Source organism: Mustela lutreola, chromosome 6 (assembly GCF_030435805.1).
Source record: "Mustela lutreola isolate mMusLut2 chromosome 6, mMusLut2.pri, whole genome shotgun sequence".
In the NCBI taxonomy this organism is placed as follows: domain Eukaryota; kingdom Metazoa; phylum Chordata; class Mammalia; order Carnivora; family Mustelidae; genus Mustela; species Mustela lutreola.
In genome coordinates this window covers 55,843,984-55,866,166 of record NC_081295.1, presented here as the reverse complement: position 1 = coordinate 55,866,166, position 22,183 = coordinate 55,843,984, and the positions used below count along the sequence as shown (strand labels likewise).

The 22,183-nt window shown below is 33.6% G+C and overlaps 1 protein-coding gene across 5 annotated transcripts in view; it reads left to right on the top strand.

The window, feature by feature from the left end:
- The window catches only part of STXBP5 (syntaxin binding protein 5), a 178,254-nt gene that overhangs the window by 39,643 nt on the left and 116,428 nt on the right, over nt 1–22,183 (top strand). For all 5 annotated transcript variants that reach the window (XM_059177310.1, XM_059177307.1, XM_059177309.1 and 2 more), the window contains exons 5-7: nt 10,135–10,269; nt 12,354–12,417; nt 16,920–17,003. In XM_059177310.1, coding sequence (XP_059033293.1) covers nt 10,135–10,269; nt 12,354–12,417; nt 16,920–17,003 — 283 coding nt within the window. The remainder of the gene's footprint in view (nt 1–10,134; nt 10,270–12,353; nt 12,418–16,919; nt 17,004–22,183) is intronic.

Below are 22,183 nucleotides of genomic sequence, written 5' to 3'. Positions count from 1 at the left end.
AAAATAGTCATTGATATTAAGGTCTGATTTAACAAGAAAGGTTAGCATGATTTATTTGGACATATTTTCAAATGTTCTTTAATGTTTTATAAAAACCGAGATGTAATGAATAATACAAATGTAAAATGAACTTCAAGAATTTCTGAAGCTTATTTTTCAAAATATTTATTACATTGTACTGCTGGGTTATAGATATGATGAAGTTTTTTTAAAGTAGCTATGACAGTTTATCAGAAAAGATATGAGACTGTAAATAGAAAGGAAATCCTTTGAACAGATTTATAAATTGCTTTCAGCTGACTCTGCTGTTATTTTTAATACATTTCCATGTTCATTATTGCAAACTTAAGTTTTCTTCTAATAACAGGAGAGTAGGAAGGTACAGTTAATTTGAGAAAAATATCTAATACCTTCTTAAAATCATCTTGTGCATTCACTTGGTAAACATTGATTGAGATTCTGGTGCATGCAAATTCTGTGGTAAATTCTGGAGAGACATGGAAGTTATAACTGACTAAGGGAGGTGAAATGCCAAATTATAATGCAGTGGAAAGTGTGATATAATATGTAGTGAAATTTTCATGTGAAATTTGGAAGACTAACCAGCAAAAGGATGTATCACCACGTTTTTAAAATTTTAGGTAAAGCATTACAAAGGAGCCCATGTGAACAGATCTGTAGGATTGGTGGAAATTTCCTATATTAACAAAGGGCAAAGGGACTTTCTATTAATGTTCAGATGCATAACCATGAAGAAATCTCACATGTTTAGGGCACTATATCTAGTAAAACATGGCTAGTAGTCCCAGAGAGGATAATTTTAGAAATGTAGAAAAGGTCTGCTTCATGGAAGGCCTTTTATATAATTATAATTCTCAACCTTTTTCCAACTTTAAATCTTTAAATGAATAACATTGTCTGAACAAGATACATTATAAGTGGGTATTTTTTGGTCATTTAGACCATCATATAGATAAGCTACAGATTGGTGCATTTCCTGGTATGTGAATAAGGATTCAGTGCAGGAGTAGAAACCACTGTAGGTATTAAGTATAAGGGGATTCAGTTTAGGAATGTAGCTGTTTACAAAATACCGAGAAGGGTGCTAGAACTATTGAGTTTCAGGAATTACAATTACTGCCATACAACTACCTCTTGGTACTTGAATTTCAGGAATACAGCTCTGAATGCTCTTCTGTTTTGTTTTGTTTTTTTAAATGTTCAGTTAGCCAACATATAGTACATCATTAGTTTTTGATGTAGTGTTCAACAATTCATTAGTTGCATGTAATACCCAGTGCTCATCACCACACATACCCTCCTTAATACCCATCACCTGGATACCCCATCTTCCCCACCCCTTCCCTTCTGTAACCTTAGTTTGTTTCCCAGAGTCCAGTCCCTCTCATGGTTTTTCTCCCTCTCTGATTTCTTCTCCCTCAGATTTTCCTCCCTTCCCCTATGGCCCTCTATGCTATTCCTTATGTTCCACATATGAATGAAACCATATGATAATTGTGTTTCTCTGCTTGCTTTATTTCACTTAGCATAATCCCCTCCAGTTCCATCCATGTCGATGCAAATGGTAGGTATTCATCTTTTTCTGATGGCTGAGTAATATTCCATTGTATATATGAACGGCATTTTCTTTATTCATTCATCTCTGCTCCTTCCACGGTTCAGCTGTTGTGGACATTGCTGCTATAAACACTGGGGTGATGTGCCCCTTCTTTTCACTACCTTCTTTTCACTACATCTGTATCTTTAGTGTAAATGCCTAGTAGTGCAAATGCTGGGTCATAGAGTAGCTCTATTTTTAACACCTTGAGAAACCTCCATACTGTTTTCCAGAGTGGCTGTATCAGTCTGCATTCCCACCAACAGTGTAAGAGGGTTCATTCCTTTTCTTCACATACTCACCAACATTTGTTGTTTCTTGCATTGTTAATTTTTGCCATTTTAATGGGTATAAGGTGGTATCTCATTGTGGTTTTGATTTGTATTTCCCTGACTACTAGTGAAGTTGAACATTTTTTCATGTGTCTGTGTTAGTCATTTGTATGTCTTTGGAGAAGTGTCTGTTCATGTCTTCTGCCCATTTCTTGACTGGATTATTTGTTTTTTGGGTGTTTGAGAAGTTCTTTATAGATCTTGGATACCAGCCCTTTACCTGTAGTGTCATTTGCAAATATCTTCTCCCATTCTGTGGGTTGCCTTTTAGTTTCATTTATTGTTTCCTTTGCTGTGCAGGCAGAAGCTTTTTATTTTGTTGAAGTCCCAGAAGTTCATTTTTGCTTTTGTTTCCCTTGCCTTTGGAGGCATATCTTGAATGAAGTTGCTGTGGCCAATGTTGAAGAGGTGACTGCCTATGTTCTCCTCTAGAATTTTGATGGATTCCTTTCTCACATGAAGGTCTTTCATCCACTTTGAGTTTATCTTTGTGTGTTGTATAAGAGAATGGTCCAGTTTCATTCTTTTGCATGTGGCTGTCCAATTTTCCCAGCACCATTTACTGAAAAGATTTTTTTTTCCCCATTGTGTACTTTTTCCTGCTTTGTCGAAGATTAGATGACCATAGCGTTGAGGGTCCCTTCTGGGATCTCTGTTCTGCTCCATTGATCTATGTATCTGTTTTTCTGCCAATACCATGCATGTTGTCTTGATGATCGCAGCTTTGTAATATAGCTTGAAGTCAGGCGTCATTATGCCCTCAGTTTTGGTTTTCTTTTTCAAAATTCCGCTGGTGATTCAGGGTCTTTTCTGGTTCCATACAAATTTTAGGATTGTTTATTCCAGCTCTGTGAAAAATGCCAATGGTATTTGGATAGGGATGGCATTGAAAATAGATTGCTCTGGGCAGCATAGACATTTTAACAATGTTTACTCTTCCAGTCCATGAGCATGGACTGTTTTTCCATCTCTTTATGTCTCATTCCATTTCTTTCATATGTATTCTGTAGTTTGTAGAGTTTAGAGTCTTTACCTTTTTGGTTAGGTTAATTCCTAGGTATCTTATGGTTTTTGGTGCTATTGTAAATAGAATCAATTAATTGAATTTAAATTCATGTAAAAAAAAAATGCTCTGGAATGCTGTATCAGGTCCCCACTGCTGTCATAAGTACCTCTTGCCATTCAGGTTTCCTTGAATGCCCTTGTCAGCAGAAACAGCAACAGAAAGATGGTCTGTGCCTGTCTTTTGCCTGAAGATCTCAAGCACATCCATTTAGTAGAAACTTAATCTCATCTGGAACTTTAGCTATGGAAGAATCTGGGAAATAGAAGTTTTAGCTTTTTCGTATCTGCAGAACAGGAAGGCATAGAGGAGAATGTGGAAGAGGATTCTGAGTAATAGTTGGCCAAATTCAGTACACTATAACTCTATACCCTTTTCCCAGATATACTTACACCAAGTGTCACTAAAAATTTAGGGAGCATTATGGTAGAAGATAGGAAGCCATCAGAGTCTTCCAAGTAAGATAATGATGTGATTTCTCTTGGCTTTGAAAATAGTCAGTAATAATGGTTTAAATTAGGCCCAACCATGTGGATAGAGAGGTACTAAATTAGGTATATCTGATTGTTTTGTTAATTAACATAATAAATTCTCACATTTTATGTAGTTTATTTGTTCATTTAATGAATGAAATACTTATTACATAAAAGTGTGATATTTGCTGAGAATATAAAAGTGGTGGTGTATTTCCTGTCATGTTGGGCTGATTTAATGGGATATAAGCATGTAGAAGAGCTTATTTTTTCATATGTCCTTATGGATTAAATACATATGTGGTTTTTTGCCCTTGTTTATAGATGATTAATTTTAACATTACTTAGACTGCATGTGTTCTTCTGTTAAAAATCTTCCAAATTTGGTGCTTGTTGACTATATAGTACTTGACAAACTTACTAAAGCTAAATAGTGAATAGGAGATACATATCACTTCCTAACATGTTATATGTTACATTTTTTAAGTCCCTTAAGCAAATACAGAAATTATTGTGTTCCTAGTAACAACTTTGTATAGAATGAGTATATCAATTTTTAAGTCCTGTGGAGCAAACTAGAATACAACTCTATTTAGGTACACTCTGAGAGAATTCGACTTGATTATTTATTATTTCTAATACACTTGATTCAACCACATACTATTTTTTTGTTGGGGGGAGCTCCTTATTCATTTTAAGATTCCTTTTCAGGCTCAATTTAATATATTGTTCTTATACTATCTGATCTTACTAGTGTTTACTGAGTTTTAATGTCTTCCATGTGAGGCTCAACTATGTTGTTTTAATTATTTTCAGTATAACATTATGCTTTAATATGTCAGCACATAAATTTAAATTAACTTGTTCTCCTGGTATCAGTAAAAACTAAAGTCACTCTCATTTACTGTGATCTATATCACCTTATAATAAAAATCTTTATAACAAAGTGTTTGAAGAACAACAGTCATGAGTTTCAGCCAAATGGTAATGTTTGAGCTTTATGATAAATGCACTGGTGGCAGTCTTAAAATTTTCCCAGGGTCTTTTTAATTTAATTCTAAGAAATATAAGAATTTGTTTTTCCTGTATGTTTTTATAACTTCATATAAAAAGATTTTGGCTGAACAGATTATGTTAAATAACAGGTCAGTTATCTATTGCTTGCATATCAAAACATCCCAAAACTTGAAAGGCTAAAATAACAGCCATTTTGTTTGCTTACATTTCTGTAGGTCAGTACTTGAGGTGAGCTTATTAGCACAGGTAGTCTTTCCCCTGTACTCACTTATGCAGCCATAGTTATCTGGCTGCTCAATTGGATTGGATGATCTGTAGTTTTCCTTCCATGTCTGTTGGTTGATACTGGCTGTGGGCTGGGCCAGAGTCTCCCAACAGGTTAGTTTGGGCTTCATCATATGGTTCCTGGGTTCTAAAAGCATAAGAAAGAGAACAAGCCCCAGTGTGCAAGTGCTTTTCAAATCTTTGCTTGTGGCAGAGCTGCTAATGTCTCAGTGGCCAATGCAAGTCATAAGATCCTAGAATCAGTGTTGGGAGAGACTGTACAAGGGAGTGGATTCAGGGAGGGAAAGGAGATCTCTTGGGGGATATTACTGTAGTAGTATAGTGATAATTTACTTCATTGTTGAAACTATTTTCAGTGTTTGCATCTGTTGATCTAAACTCTTCAAGAAACCTCTTTGTCTCATGGCTATTTTGTGCCACTTGTTTCATGACTGCTTTTACTGAAAAATACTAGCTTTCTATTATGGGATCACTTTCATAGAATCATAAACAACAAATCTCTTTGTCTACACATATACGCAATGCACACATATACATGTATACATATATATACATCTAGATATGCATACACACACACATATATATGTATACATACATATGTGTGTATCTGTATAGTTTTAAGTGCTCCAATCAGTGTGACAATAATACAATCTTTTCATCAATTTATTACTTTAAAGCCTGAACAGTTATGCTTTAAGTCTTCTTTAAACTTTCAACAAAGAAAGCTAATTTTTTTTAAAGATTTAATTTACCTGAGAGAGGGTGAGTGTACCAGCATGAGTAAGGGGGTGCAGAGAGACAAACAGACTCCCATCTGCCAGGGAGCTGGACACAGGCTTCGATCCCAGAACTCTGAGATCATGACCTGAGCCAAAGGAAGACACTTAACTGATTGAGCCACCCAGGGACCCTAGATTTTTATTTTATTAAACAATGAAATATAGTCATTTTGTATAACAAATACTAAAAGAGCCCATTAAATATGTATAATAAGTCCAGTTTGTCTCAACAACCAGTTTTATATTTTGGTGACTGATTAAATTGCCCACAAATATATAATCTTTCACTTCTTAGTAGGTCATGTTGATTGAGTTGCTTTTCTAGTAGTTTGTCTTGGGGGACCACATTTTCTTATTGGCATTTTCCTAAATCAATGGCATGGTGTTTTATTTGGTTGCAATATGGAATTTTAGTTTTCTTACTATTTCTATTCTCATTTGTTCAGAATTTGCTATTTAAGAAATTTTCAATTGTAATAAAAACATTTGACTTCCCCCTCCTTTAACTGAGTCAAATAATGAAGATAGTTATGGAGCAGAGTAATTTTCCCGTTATTTCTATAAAAGACTCATTCTATGGACCATGTTAAAGTCTTGGTGATGGATATTAAATGAAAATTTTAATTAAGTTCCTTCTTCAAATGTTAAATAGTAGTTTGTTTTCACTTCCACAGAACAAAGATGCTTTAAATTTTTCAGCTATATAAGTTGGTTTTATAATTGAGAAAAAACTTATGATGGCAGCTAATATTGAAAAAGTGAATCTATGGGAAAGTTCCAGATATTTTGCTGAACATTGAAAAATTTATTCTTACTTCGTTCCCTTAAATATTTGAGAAAAAACTACAGTATGCTGTTGTACTGGAAATAGAAGATGGGATTGGGAGGGAGACAAACCATAAGTGACTCTTAATCTCACAAAACAAACTGGGGGTTGCTGGGGGGAGGGGGTTTGGGAGAAGGGGGTGGTATTATGGACATTGGGGAGGGTATGTGCTTTGGTGAGTGCTGTGAAGTGTCTAAACCTGGTGATTCACAGACCTGTACCCCTGGGGATAAAAATATATGTTTATAAAAAATAAAAAATTATATTAAAAAAATATTATATGACTATATCCAGAATCTCTACTGTTAAAGTATAAGTTTAAGTATTTGAAGCATATTATGTAAATAATTTTGTAAGAATTAAAGTCAAAGATGGGTCATGTAATTGTGTTAAGTCAGTAACTACTGCTTTGTAGCCGTGAAGAATAAAGAAGAATTGCAAAGTAGTGGAACATATCCAGAAGTTGGGTGTTTCTGATTTTGTTTTTGTTGTTATCTGGTCATTATTTTGGCTTATTTATGTTAAAATTATTTTCCAATTTTCAAGACGTTTTGCTCTATTCATGTTCTAGTTTATCACACATTTTATACCTGGTTTGTTGTTGCTCTTTTATGTACTTCAGATAGTTAAAATTTGCCTTGAACTTCTAGTTGGTAGACTATCACTTAGTAATAATTTGCTAACATTTGTTGAACACTTATCTGTTTCAGGGGCCATTTTAAGTCTTATTTGATCCTCAGTGGAACACTGTCAGGGTAGATGTCCTTTACTGCTTTGAAACTGAGGCTCTGAGAGATTGAGTGGTTTACCTAAATTCTCAGGCTCATGAGCGACAGAGCTGGAAATTGAATATAGGCAGTCTAATTCCAGAGCTTATGCCTACATATTATCAGAAAATCACATTCTTTTTTCATAATCGCTAAATCCACAAATCTCTGAAAACACAAAATTTTAAAACAGCTTTATTGAGGGTATAATTTACCTACAATAAGCTGTACATACTTAAAGTGTCAATTTGATACATTTTCACACATATATATACTCACGAAACTGTCATCATAATCAAGGTAACAAACATACAAATCACCCCAAAATGTTTCCTTGTGGTTATCCCTCCCCTGTTCTGTTTCTAACTTCCATCTCCACAATCTCCAGGTAACCATGATCTGCTTTCTGTTAAAATAGATTTGTTTGCATTTCCTATTGCATATAAATTATATATAAATAGAATTATACAGTATGTATTTTTATCTGGCTTTTCCCCCTCATGATAAGGACTTTTGAGATTCATCAGTGTTTATGCACATATTAGTAGTTTATTCCTTTTTACTATTAAATAGTATCTTGTTATAGGTACATAACAATTGTTCATCTATTTACCTGTTGATGGACATTTGGATACTTGGATTGTTTCCAGTTTTTGGCTATTATAAAGCTGTTATGGAACATATGTGTATAAGTCTTGTATAGAGCTATGTTTTTCTTTTCTTTTCCTTGGGTCAGTGCCTAAGAATGGAATGGATCCATCATAGCGTATTTTTATGTTTAACTTCTTAAGAAACTGCCAGTGACTATAGTTAATAAAAATACTATATTTTATATTTGAGAGTTGCTAGAGGAGTAGAAGATCTTAAAAGTCCTAATTACAAGAAAAATAAAACTATATGGTGATGGATATTTCAACTAGATTTATTGTGATCATATTGCCATATATACACATATTGAATCATTATGGTGCACATTTGAAACTAATATAGTATTACATGAAAATTATATCTCAGTTAGAAAAAAGACTGCCACAATTATACTTTAGGATATATAATGCATTTATGAGATACTACTCCCATTTTAGGTGATATGCATAGCTTGCATTATGTACTTCTTTACAATTTGGAAAATTCAGGGGCGCCTGGGTGGCTCAGTGGGTTAAGCCTCTGCCTTCAGCTCAGGTCATGATCTCAGGGTCCTGGGATCAAGCCCCACATCAGGCTCTCTGCTCGGCAGGGAGCCTGCATCCCCCTCTCTCTCTGCCTGCCACTCTGCCTACTTGTGATCTCTCTCTGTCAAATAAATAAATAAAATCTTTAAAAGAAAAAAAAATTTGGAAAATTTAGAATTCTGAAACCCCTATCGCCCTAGAGTTTTCAGAAAGATATTTTGGACTTACTGCTGTGTGAAGTAAAAGGGTACTATAAAATGTTTTTTTGATTCAGTAGACATTTCTCTGCTTTAGTTAAATTTATATAAATCCCTTAGAAAGACGACCTGTTCCTATATAAAACCCTTAACAAAAAAATACAGATAATGAACCTTAATTATCTAAATGAACATTCCCTTGAGGAAATAGAACATGAGTTGCATGTACATTTATTTGATAAGTATTTTCATCTTGAAAATTTTCTGTAATGAAATTGTGGTAATGGGAATAACAACACTGTGTTTATTACTATATCTTGCCTAAAACCTAGTGTCCGTATTGACAGTCTAGCACTGGTTATGATTGTGCAGTATTTGAAGTGCTGTGCTATGGGAATTTTAAGTAGTATATTTTGAGAGACATGATAGGTTGTCTGAAAAGAAAGACCATGATATAATTTCATAATATACTGATTTTTTTTACTAAAAATAAGTGCTGCAAAAAGAACAAGATAATGTCCATTTTTTTTAAACTTTTTTTTTTTTTAATATTTTATTTATTTATTTGACAGAGAGAGATCACAAGTAGGCAGAGAGGCAGGCAGAGAGAGAGAGAGGAGGAAACAGGTTCCTTGCTGAGCAGAGAGCCCGATGCGGGACTCGATCCCAGGACCCTGGGATCATGACCTGAGCCGAAGGCAGCGGCTTAACCCACTGAGCCACCCAGGCGCCCAATAATGTCCATTTTTGATTATGAAGTCAAATGAGCTAAAAATAGAAAGTGTTTGAAACTTTTGGAATGATAATAAAATTTAATACATGCATGTAAATTATAATTTGTTAATCCAGGCCTATCATATCATCATGACATAGGAAGAGATAGTTATCTAAGCCTCAGTGTGGAGGATCTCTGCCCTCCCTGAGGCTTACAAGTTAGTGAGGAAGGTAGATCCTACCTGTCTTAAAAGTCTAGCCTAATAGAGATGCAAAGTATTGGGATTTCAGTTTGAATAAAGGTGGTATTTGAACTGAATCTTGAATAGAAGAAAAATACCAACTGGAGGAGCATTTTGTCTGGAAGGGATAGTAGGTACAAGTGATGAGAAAGATTAGTGTGTTTAATAACTCCGAAGAAATGTAATAATACTTTGGGGTCAGTCTTAGACTCATAGTTTGTGGCTTAATGGTTAAATTTGTGATGTGCCTCATGGTGTGATGAGCACTGGGTGTTATACATAACTGATGAATCATTGAACACTAAATCTGAAACTAATGAGGTACTGAATGTTGGCAGATTGAATTTACATTAAAAAATGAAAAAAAATTGTGATGTGCCTAAGTAGCACAATGACTGACATAGATTTGAAATGCTAACTTTAAAGCTCATCTTTCTGTCAAGCCATGCTGTCTATTTACTGTAGGGTCTTATGTTTGACATATAAGTTAAGTTTGCATATTAAAAATTAATCACAATGAGTATGTAAATCTGGTTGTATGTCATTTTTACCTTTCCTAAATTATATATCATGATTAACCCTCAAATGCAATTAATAAAATTTACAGACATTTTTCTAATTACCTTTTTGGATATACTTTCTCTTGCAGGGTTACATTTTGCCATCTGCCTTTCCAGAGTAAGTGGCTCTATGTGGGCACTGAGCGAGGTAATATACATATTGTCAATGTGGAGTCCTTCACACTCTCAGGCTACGTCATTATGTGGAATAAAGCCATTGAACTGTGAGTTTGAGCACATATTCCATGTCTGAAAGTGTCAGTACCATATATGATATCTTTGTATAATAGCTAGTTCGTAAATCCATATGGAATTAAATATGTCAGACATTCTTGATATTAAACACAGTTTATTAACCTTTTCTAATTGTTATTAGCAGTTTGTAAGTTTAAGTCTTTATAGATAGAAGAACATATGCATATATGACATGTGTATGTCTGTACAAGCTGTAGCACAAGTTCAATGAAATAATTCTTAGGTGAAAAACACTCCAGGTTTTGTTTTGTTTTCCCTGTGTTTTTATCTTCTGGTTATTTTTCTTTCAAATGCTGCTCATACCCCATTGGGTTGCCTCCAATGATTAGAAAACATTGATCTAAACTTGATATGATTTAATTGACAAATATAATGTAAATGTTTGCAGTGTAATAAATACAGAATTTGACAGTTAATTTCCCCTAATTGTGATATAATAATTGTTTTAATATCAAGAACATGGTTGAGCTGTAAGGCTGTAAGGATCCTTAGCACCAACTTTGCACTCAGTGTTAAAATCTCATCTTTATATCTTACCGCAAGTTATTTCTTATATTATTTAGACATAAAAATCAAAATTTAAGGATTTTGGCAAGGTTAATTTTCAATGTTTTTTTTTTTTTTTTTAAAATAAATAGTTCTGTGTTGTTTCATTCCACAGGATTTGACATTAAAGATAAATTGGTAGCATCTCTCTTCAGTAATGTCTTGGTGCACCTGTGATAGTGTATTAAACTTGGTTTTCTTTCCTGTGACAAGGATGTTATCATATCTCACTCCCTTAGTATAAGGTGTGGGTTTTGCTCTCTGTTCTGTGAATTGATCATGATATCTAGTGGGTAGGCTTAGTGCAGATGTCTTTATGGTTTCACAAAGATCTCTCATCAACTGGACTGGTGTCTCAGCCCTCGGAATTTATGAATAGGGAGGTGCTTATTCCTACTGTGTGGGCATAAGTTCAGCTCCATTCTTAGCTGTATGACTTTTTTTTCTTTGACCAAGTACAGTAGCATTATTTTTGTTGACTTTTTAAAAAACACAATAGAATTTTTTCTATTTTTCATGTGAACTATGAAACTGGATGAGATGCCCCATTTGGAGGCTAGAGTTGAGTAAAATAAGATAGCAAAATTTTAGATGATTAATTAAAATATTAATTAATAATATTAATTTAAAAGTATTAATTTTGAGGATTATACCATGAGAATAGGGTTTTTTTTATGTGTGTGCTAAAATCCTTAATTGAAGATTCTCTCTTATATAGAAAGTATACTTATAAATTTTGCTGACTTGTATCAGTGTCACTGTTTTTCTTTCCATTCCCTTTTTTTTCTTTTTTTTTTTCAGTTTTTATTTAAATTCCAATTAGGTAACATACAGTATAATATTAGTTTCAGGGGTACAAAACAATATGGTGTTTCAGCACTTCCATGCAATACCCAGTATTCATCACAAATGCACTCCCTGATCCTTATCATATATTTAACCCATGTATTTAACCCCTATCCATATTTTTCTTCTGAGTCCTATCTTAATCCATATTAAGAACTATACATCTCTTATACATCACTTACTGAATTGTTTTCCTCCTTAGTAAATATATATTTATTTTTCATTCATTGTTTTCATTGTGATGAATATATAGTTGTATTGAAATATTTAATTGAAAGTCAGGCGTAAGTCAGGCGGAGAAAGACAACTATCATATGATCTCCCTGATATGAGGAAGTGGTGTTGCAACATGGGGGCTTAAGTGGGTACGAGAAGAATAAATGAAAGAAGATGGGATTGGGAGGGAGACAAACCATAAGTGACTCTTAATCTCACAAAACAAACTGAGGGTTGCTGGGGGGAGGGGGTTTGGGAGAAGGGGGTGGTATTATGGACATTGGGGAGGGTATGTGCTTTGGTGAGTGCTGTGAAGTGTCTAAACCTGGTGATTCACAGACCTGTACCCCTGGGGATAAAAATATATGTTTATAAAAAATAAAAAATTATATTAAAAAAAAAAAGAAATATTTAATTGAGAAAAAAACTTACTGTTCTGTTTTAGGTCATCTAAATCTCATCCAGGACCAGTTGTCCATATAAGCGATAACCCAATGGATGAAGGAAAGGTAGAATTTTTTTTCTAAAAATACATATTTATTAAATGCATGGATTTGGGTATTTTTTAAAAATAAAGTGTTCTAGTATCACATACATTTACTTGGCAAAATTGAGATTTCTAGCAAAAGTTGTATGTCAAAGACGTGTACTGGTTTATTTATATATTATGAAGAACAAGTGAAATATTTAGAATAATTTACAATTTAAAGAACAAAAGCCCCTAAGACAGATAAAATTTAATAATTACTTATAAAGTTATTAGTTTATTTTTAGTTTATTAATATTTTCTGGTAATCCTGGCAAAAACTGTTTTCTTTTGGTTTTGAATTATTTTCAACCTTTATACAATTTTTGTAATATTTATCACATAATGCCTTATGTTAGAGTTGTCTATATCTCATCTCCCTTAAAATTTTCTTCTTAGATAGCCTAGATTAATTATATATTTTTTAAATAGTACTTCATTTTTTATATTCAAACCAGTTTCATATAGTCAGTATCTAATTGTTGTTTAGACTTGTTAATACACTTAAAAATAGAGATTATGCCGAGTGAAGTAAGTCAAGCAGAGAGAGTCAATTATCATATGGTTTCACTTATTTGTGGAGCATAACAAATAGCATGGAAGCCATGGGGAGTTAGAGAGGAGAAGTGAGTTGGGAGAAATTGGAAGGGGAGGTGAACCATGAGAGACTACGGGCTCTGAAAAACAATCTGAGGGGTTTGAAGTGGCGGGGGGTGGTGGGAAGTTGGGGTACCAGGTGGTGGGTATTATAGAGGGCACAGATTGCATGGAGCACTGGGTGTGGTGAAAAAATAATGAATACTGTTATGCTGAAAATAAATAAAAAATAAATTACAAAAAAGAAGTATGGATAAAATAAATCTGAACCATTAATGTAGAAAAAAAAATAATAATAAAATTGCCTTTTCCATGAATCTCTTTACTAATTCAATCTCTTAAGTAGTTCTATTTAATGATATTTCTCTACTTATATAATTTTATGATATTAGCCTACATAAACACCAGGATGTTTATCACTATCAGAAGTCAGTGAAATGAAATTTCTAGATTTTGTAGAGGTTTTTTTCTTCCCTCAGTTGGTGGGAATGGTCTAGCCTGTATGTGAACACTATTCTGTTATTTGCCGGTAGGAAAATAAAAGGATAGCTATACTGTTTGGAGTTAGCTTGTAATCATACAAATGCATGTTTTGAGGGAAACTTCACACAGAGCAAGTTACAGTAGCCTGTACATACCTCCACTCCATTTTCCTTGCTACAAAGTTCTTGTATAGAAGCCAAGACTTCTGGTGGGAGGCATGGCAAGAGAATTGAAAACTTCCCTCCCTTCTACCCGGATTCAGTAGATAAGTCATTTCAGTCCTTTCTATGCAGTGTCTCTTTTCTATTCAGTCTTATGACTACTAACGTTCAAGGTGTTCCAACCCATTGATGAGCCACTTCCACATCAATCTTCTTATAATGCCATTTTAATATTATTGCTCTCCTGTTAAAAAAAGTTTTCAGTGGTTCTACAGTAGCTTACAAAATAAATTTCCTTAAAACATAGCCCTAGGTTTTATTGTCTTTCAGAATATCTTTATCAGAATGCTGTGCTGAAGTAGTTATTTTCTATATTTGAGCTGCTCATTAATGCCTCTATGGCTCCTTTATGTGAGTCTCCCTCTGTTTGAAATGCTTTCCCACTATTCTCTCTTTGCTGAATACCTACCCACATTATGAAACTCAGATTAAATGTATTTCTTTCATGATATCTTTGCTGATAATCCTGACTAAAAATGCTTTCTTTCACTTCCAAATTCATTAACACCTTAGTTGTACAAGTTTTATAGTATTTGCCACATATTGCCATGTATTAGAAATATGTGCATATCTCACTTCCCCTGAACTTGAAAGACCCCCAAAAGCATAGAGAAAATATTTATGAAGGTTTATGTTTCCCATAGTACCCAACATATAAATAATAATGCCTTAGTGTATACTTAATTTATTGTATAAATAAATTTTGTATAATGCTTATTATTATCCTCATTTTTTTGAAACCTGGTATTATGTTATTCTCCTTAGTTTCCGGAGTTAAACTCACTCAAACATTTTTGAAATACTAAGGTACTAGAATAGATAATATTGTCTAACCTTTGATTTCTAATAGAAAAATCCACTTTATATCAGTGACTCTACTGTTTTCCAAAGATCTCTGTGACACTGTGTTGCTAAAGAAAGGTATAAAGTGACAGGGCAGCTTCCTCCAAAACTAACCTTATGGTAGACGCCACCACATTAAGCAAAGGTTTTAGTGAAGGAAGTTAGGTATTAGTGTAAAATTACTTATGATGATAACAGTAATAACTACCACTTACTGAATTCTCCTTTGTTTTGGGCACTGTGCTTTCTACTTTATATGCACTATTTTATTCTATCATCTTAACAATTTTTAAGTTAGTTATCTTCCCTAATTTACAGATGACAAGGCAAAGACTTCATGCGATTTTGTGTTCCAGAGGTACAAAGCTAGATATCAGTGAAGCTGGGATTTTGAATACTGATTCTTCTGATTTCATTCCCAGAGTTATTGATGTAGAGAGTTAATTCATATTCAGCATGCCCATTAATGCTTTTATGAAATAAAAAATAAAAGGAAACTAGCCAGCAGAATACCAATTAGTATCTCTGAGTTATGAAAGATTCTAGTGAGAATAAATACTATGTCTTTAAGTTAGCTTTTTGATTTTTTAATACTTAGAGGTTATGTGGATTAAAGCCTAACCTGTTAGCATAGATTTCTAACATTCTTAGGATGTTAGAGCTGGCTGAAGGGGGTTAAAACTTACTATAACCCTCTTGTTATTAAGATCTGGATGGGTAAAATTATTTCCTTAATGTTACATGGCTTCTAAGTAACAGATGTTTAAGACTAGAGCTTAAGTGACCTGTGCCCTGAGCCAATCCAGTGCTCAGTTAGTCACATGTCTAAGATATTTAGAAGGACTAGGAAAAGATAAAGGAAACAAATACCAGTTTTTCCTAGGAGTATATATGTCACATTGCCTAGGCAAGAACAATTTATGTAGCAAAATTAACTGTACTTCCTACAAAGGTGAGGAGAGTTTTGTTAGCTTCAGTTATTGCCCCTCCAAGTATCCCTGTAGTCTGAACTCCACTAAATTGCTATTTTATTAAAATTACTGGGTTTGGGGATACCTGGGTGGTTCAGTGGTTAAGGGTCTGTCTTTGGCTCAGGACAAGATGATTAAGCCCCACATCTGGCTCCCTATTTAGTGGGGAGTCTGCTTCTGCCTCTGTCCTTCCCCTCTGCTCATGTTCTCTCTCTGGCTCTCTCTCAAATAAATGGAAATCTTAAAAAAAAAACAACAAAACACCTAGATCTGCCCTAACTATGTTCATATCCCCAGATTACATGAAGAAGTATTGGCTACCTACTAATCATATATGTATTCACGAAATAAACATTTATTGAGCATCTCCTGTGTACTAGGCAGGATATTAGAGACATATAGGTGAAAATGCATGTGCTAAAATAGGAGAAGGAGGATCTTAATCTATCTAGAAGAATTGGGGGCTGGCTAACCCAAGGGAGCAATACTAAATTGGGACTTAAAAAATGAATAGATCACTCAGTGAATAAAAGAATAGGAGGTTTCAAGCAAAGGGGATATTGAGATTTGAAAAATGTCAAGGTGGAGATTTGTGGGCAGTAGAGGTTAGATATTCATTCACAAAAAAACATATTAAGTACCTACAACATATCAGTCAAGCTCTGTGCCTTATGGTAGTGGTGAACAATATAAGAAGAATCCTTGCCTAAATAAACTAGTGTTATAGTCAATAAGAGAATTCTGCTAAGGAAAAGGCCATTATTGTGTAGTGACCCTTCAGATTAAAAAATGTACACAGTGCTGTTGGAACACATAGAAATGGGATTGATTTATATTTGGTAGGTCAGGGAAGGCTTTTTAAAGGAAATGATAGCTAAAACAACATTGGAAAAATTAGTAGGATTGGTCAAAGAGGATAACTTCACTGTCACCACTGGAAGTAAGAGTCTGAACCTTATGAGAAGGATCTAGGCTAGATATAATTTGGAGCTTTTCAATAGATGAGTCAATGACATTGCCTGATAATGTTTACCTTAGGAAAGTTTGTAAACTTTAAAGCACATACAAATGTTAATTTTTATTTTAATTTATTATGTTATATTAATGAAAATATACACTCAGGACTTCAAAATGTTACTATTTTCTTTCTCAATAATTAGCTATATAAGTTAAGTCCATAATCATCAAAGGCATATAAATATGCAGTGCACTATTCTCATTTGTCATTCATGTGATTGTCAGTGCAGATGTTTAATTAATTATAACTTTATCCTTGAAGATACAAATGATAATAGTTATCTTTATTGTCAGCATATAAATGTTTCACATAATGTCATTCCTAGGTCATGTGAAATTGTCTTTTATTACAGCTTTTGATTGGCTTTGAATCAGGAACAGTGGTGTTATGGGACCTCAAATCAAAGAAAGCCGACTACAGATACACGTATGATGAGGTAATACTATTTTTACTAATCAAATATTATTCTTGTCATTTTTCTAATTCAGAATAGATTCTTTAAGAACTTAATTGGTGATTTTAGTTGAGGCAACCTTTGTAATTGCAGTAACACACACACACACACACACACACACACACATAAATAAAATAGATAATCCCGTATCTCAAATGATTTAAAAACAATCTCTTTTCCATTCCTGTTATTTGGCCATCTAATCCCCTTAATTCTGGTACCCATGTGACCAGATTCTCATGTATTCTTCTAGAGGTATTCTGTCATCTATAAGCAAATTAATAAATGTATCCTAAATAAATCCTATTTCTGTATTATAGACAACTGATAGTATACTGTAGACAGTTATAGTTTTGCTTGCTTTAAGATCCAAATAGAGATTAACTGTGATTGATTAATGTCTTCTGTGTTTCTTTTAAACTGTAGGCCACTCCTCTTACTCTTTGCTTTCCCTTTCTTATTTCATTTCTTCCTTTTGGCCATGTATTCACTGAAGATAGTTTCTCAAAGACTAGATTTTTCTGATTCCAGAAAAAATGTTCTCATGTTCTAGAAAAATCTAGGGCTTAACACTTGTGTTTAACATTTTATTTTTTTTTTACTCCCCCTTAGGTTTCCTATAAAATAGATAGGTTACTGAGTCTTGACCAAATTCAGGTTCATTTTTCATTTTTAGCCAGCTTTCTTCTTAAATGATGCTGATGCCCTTCTGTCAGTTGGAGTGTTAGTGTCTGTGAGGTTAGCACCCAGTGCTGTTCAAAGCCTAGATTTATTAATACATACAGGTTGCAAAATGAAGATGTTCTAATTCTGTAATTCCTTCTCTTTTCTTAGCTCAGGCACTTTAGTGTAAAGAGAAACTTCTCACCTACTATTTGGTTAAATAGTAGTATAGTTAATAAAGGAAAGCATAAATGATTCTTATCTTTTATTTCAGTATTTATTCTAAAGGGGTTCTGTAATGATCCCAGTGGTGACCAATCTGTTCTTCCTTTTAGTTTCACTATATACTTAAAGATTTAAACATATTTGATGCACTTCAATACACTGACGTTATTGTCCTTTTTGATTTTCAAATTCTCCCATTTTGGTCATGAACCACCTCCTTTTGGTTCCTGAGTTCTTTTTTGATAATAGTCTTAGATAGCTTCCCTGCTTTATGTTACAAAAAGGTATTAACTATTAATCTTGTATATTTTTGTTTCTAACCTAGAATAAAATTTTTTTCTTATGAAATGTGGCTTCTTTCAGTGTGAAATGATATCTAGTAACTATAATCTGAGGATTAGCAGGGTCACAATTTCTAATTCAATGAATAGAGCTAGGAAATGTATAAGTGGTTTTGCTTATTTTTAAGACAAAATATGTCATGTCTTCATATCGATGCGTTCAGTTACTTAAAACAGCAGATTATATTGAGTAACTATAATAATACTTGGAATACTTCATAAATGTTTGTATGTGGTCTTTGTAAGCATGGCTAAAAGAATTTCCTTTGTTTTCATAGCTGCATACTTTTTGTTTTGTGTTTTATCATGCTTTTTATTTTCAAAGTTTTTAGTTAGTAAGCACTGTGGTTCACTAATCAAGATCCTAAAAATATAAAAAAGAACATTTTTTAAAAATTTTTTATTTTTTATAAACATATATTTTTATCCCCAGGGGTACAGGTCTGTGAATCGCCAGGTTTACACACTTCACAGCACTCACCAAAGCACAAAGCCTCCCCAATATCCATAATCCCACCCCCCTTCTCCCAACCCCCCACCCCCAGCAACCCTCAGTTTGTTTTGTGAGATTAAGAGTCACTTATGGTTTGTCTCCCTCCCAATCCCATCTTGTTAAACAAAGAACATTTTTAATAAAGGTCTCTTTTAATCTCATTGGAAGTTTTGTCCTGTAAATCTATTTTTTAAACTAAAATCAGAGCAGATTTTAAAAATTCACCTTTTTTTTTTTTTTGTTTTGCTTCTTATGAATATAGATAGTGATCTTGGTTTTAGCCATTATAGAGTCACAGTGACTGGATTTACCCTCTTGCCTTAAACAAATACTTGGAAAAATACATGAAACAAAAAATAATTTCATGTATTTTTAGAAATTAGATAGCAAGTAGTAAGAACAGTGATTCCTTAGAGAGGAAACAAACAAGGGGAGCCATTTAGTTGCCTTAGCTTATGGCCCAGAGATTTTCCAGGTCTCAGTACATAAAGAGGAAACCTAGGTGGGAACTCCACAGTTGCTCTGAACTAAGGAAACAGAATTGGGAATTTGGGGGAAGCTGAAGTGTTTGTAGCTAAGACAAGCTACCAAAGGGTAGTGAACTACGTAGAGAAAGAGAAGTGTACAGGGAACACCCTACCCTGAGTTTTAAGGTAAATACTGATTAGTGTGTGACTGTGAGGCTTAGAAAAGATCCATCAAAAAGGAATAGGCAAAACAATTGTAGTAGCACACAGGGCCAAGAATAGATTACATTAGTAACAGAGTGGAGAAATCTTGTAACGCACAGAACATCAGGAAAAGTACTCAAAAGGTATTACCTCAGTAGTGGGGCTACACTAATCCCAAAGACACATCTGGAGGGCCTAACAAAGCTTAAAATCAAGACTTGAGAAGTCTAAACTGTTTTCAAATAACATAACTACTCAAAAAAGCTCAACAAATATTATAAGGGATATAATAATAACCCACCATAAATTTCACAGTAGTTAGCATCCAAATAAAAATCTGAGGCATAGAAAGAAGCCAGAAAGTATAATGCAAAATGAAGAGAATTCAGTCATTAGAATCAGACTCTGAAATGGCACAGGTGATAGATTTAGTAGGCAAGGATATTAAAACAAATGTTACTAAATAGGTTCTATGTGCTACAGGAGGTAAGTGAAAGTATAAACATGTTGAAAAGAATTTTTCAATTCTTCTTGTCCTAAGTGGAACTTCTAGAGATGAAAAAAAGAAAATGTCTGAGATAAAAAAAATACTCTGGATTGGTTTACCAAAAGATTTGATCTTGCAGAAGAGAAGATAATGAACGTGAAGATACAGCAGTGAAACTGCTCAATATGAAAGATGGGAGATAAGGAGCAGAATATCAGTGAACTGTGCTTCAACTTCAAGCAGACTAATCTATGTGTAATAGTTCCAGAAGAAGGAGCATGGACAGAAAGTGTATTTGAAGAAATAATGATGCAGATATTTCCAAATTTGATGTCAACTACAAACCCTATAATAGATATAGATATCCCAGAAGTTCTGTGAACTGAAAGCAGAAGGAAAATGAAAGAAAGCTATGTAAAAGCACATATTTCAGTTGCTTAAAACTAGAATTAGTGGTACAGGACATCTTAAAGGCAACCAGAAGTTGTGGGAAGGGAACACATTTAATACCGAGGAACAATGGTTTCCTTACAAACAGTGCAAGCCAGAACACAGTAGAACAATACCTTTATAGTACTGAAAGAAAAAATTGTCAACCTAGCATTTTATATTCAGCAAAGCTATCTTTTCAAAACAAAAGGAAAATGCTTTACACACATCAAAAACTCAAAGAATTCATCACTTACAGACCTTCACTGCAAGACATACTCAAAAGTTTTTCATGCAACAGCAAGTGATATTAATGGAAATATGGGTCTACTCAAAGGAATAAAGGATACCAGAAATGGTAGATATGTAGGTAGATATAGAAGTTTTTAAATTTTTTTATTCTCTTTAAGAGGTTATTATGCAAGTCAAAAATGATAAAAATGCTTTGTAGGATTTCTGACATGCAGAAATAAAATGCAGATGACAGTAGCACAAAGGTCAGGAGACAGAATCTTTTTGCAAGTTATTATATTCTACCTGCAGTGTTACGATATTACTTGAAGGTGAAGTTTGATAGGATAAAGATACATGCTATAAATACTAAAGGAAATACCAGTGCAACAACAGTAACCTAGATAGTTAAGCCAAAGAGGAATATAAAATGAAATTTAAAAAATTTTTAATCCAAAAGGAGACAGAAGAGAAAAGGAGGAACAAAGAACAGATGGGGGAAATAGAAAAAAAAATAACAGAGCAACAGATTTAGACCCAGCTATGTCAGTAATCATATTAAATGCAGTCCTTTGAATATCCCGAAATAAATGGCAAAGATTGTCAAATTAGATCACAAAGGAAGATCAAACTCTACACTATTAAAAACCCACTTTAAATGTAAAGACCCAGAAGTGTTAGCAAAAAGATGGAAAAGTAATGTTAGCACCAAATTACAAGAGTGCTGAAATGGCTGTATTAGTATCAACAAAGGAGATAGCCAGGTGTGCTCCTCAACACCAGAACACCATTCTTTTCAAGGACACATAAAATATTCACCAAAACAGAACATAGTTTGTGCCATAAAATCAATCATAATTTTAGAAATATTGAAATCATTAAAATCATATTCATTTACTCTAATAGAATTAAAAATAATAAGATAGATGAAAAAACTACAAATATTTGAAAGTGAAACAATATACTTTAAAATGACCCATGGATCAAAGAAGAAACAAAAAATGAGAAACTATTTTACACTGAAAAGAAAAAGGTAAAAATAGAAACATATTAAAGTCCATGAAATGCTGCTAGAGATTCAGTAAAACATTGTTAATGTTAGGAAACAAGAAGTGTCTCAAATCAATGGCCTCAGCTTCCATCATGAGAAACAAGAAGAGCAAATTAAATCCAGAGTAAGCTGTGGAATTGAAATAACCAATCAATGAAATAGATAGCATAAAAACAACAGAGAAAATTGGTACAATCCTCATTTTGTGGAGATTGATAAAATGGGTAAACAGCCACAGTGACAAAAAGAGAAAAGACACAAATTACCATAATAGGCATGTAAAAGGAGATTATTACTTGAATTCTACAGAAATGCAGAGATTGGTAAGGAAATATGTGCAATTTCATACCAATGATTTCATTGTAAATGAAGTGGCCAAATGCCTTGAAAGACACCAAATTCTTTGAAAGTTCTATTATCTCCTTCTAGGAGAAATAGTTAATCTAAGTAGCTTTATGTCTATTAAAGAATTTGAATTTTTAATGAAAATGTTTCCCATGAAGAAAACTCTAGGTTCGTAGGGCTTACTGGTAAATTTTACCAAATAGTACTCACTGTACCCAAACTCCTT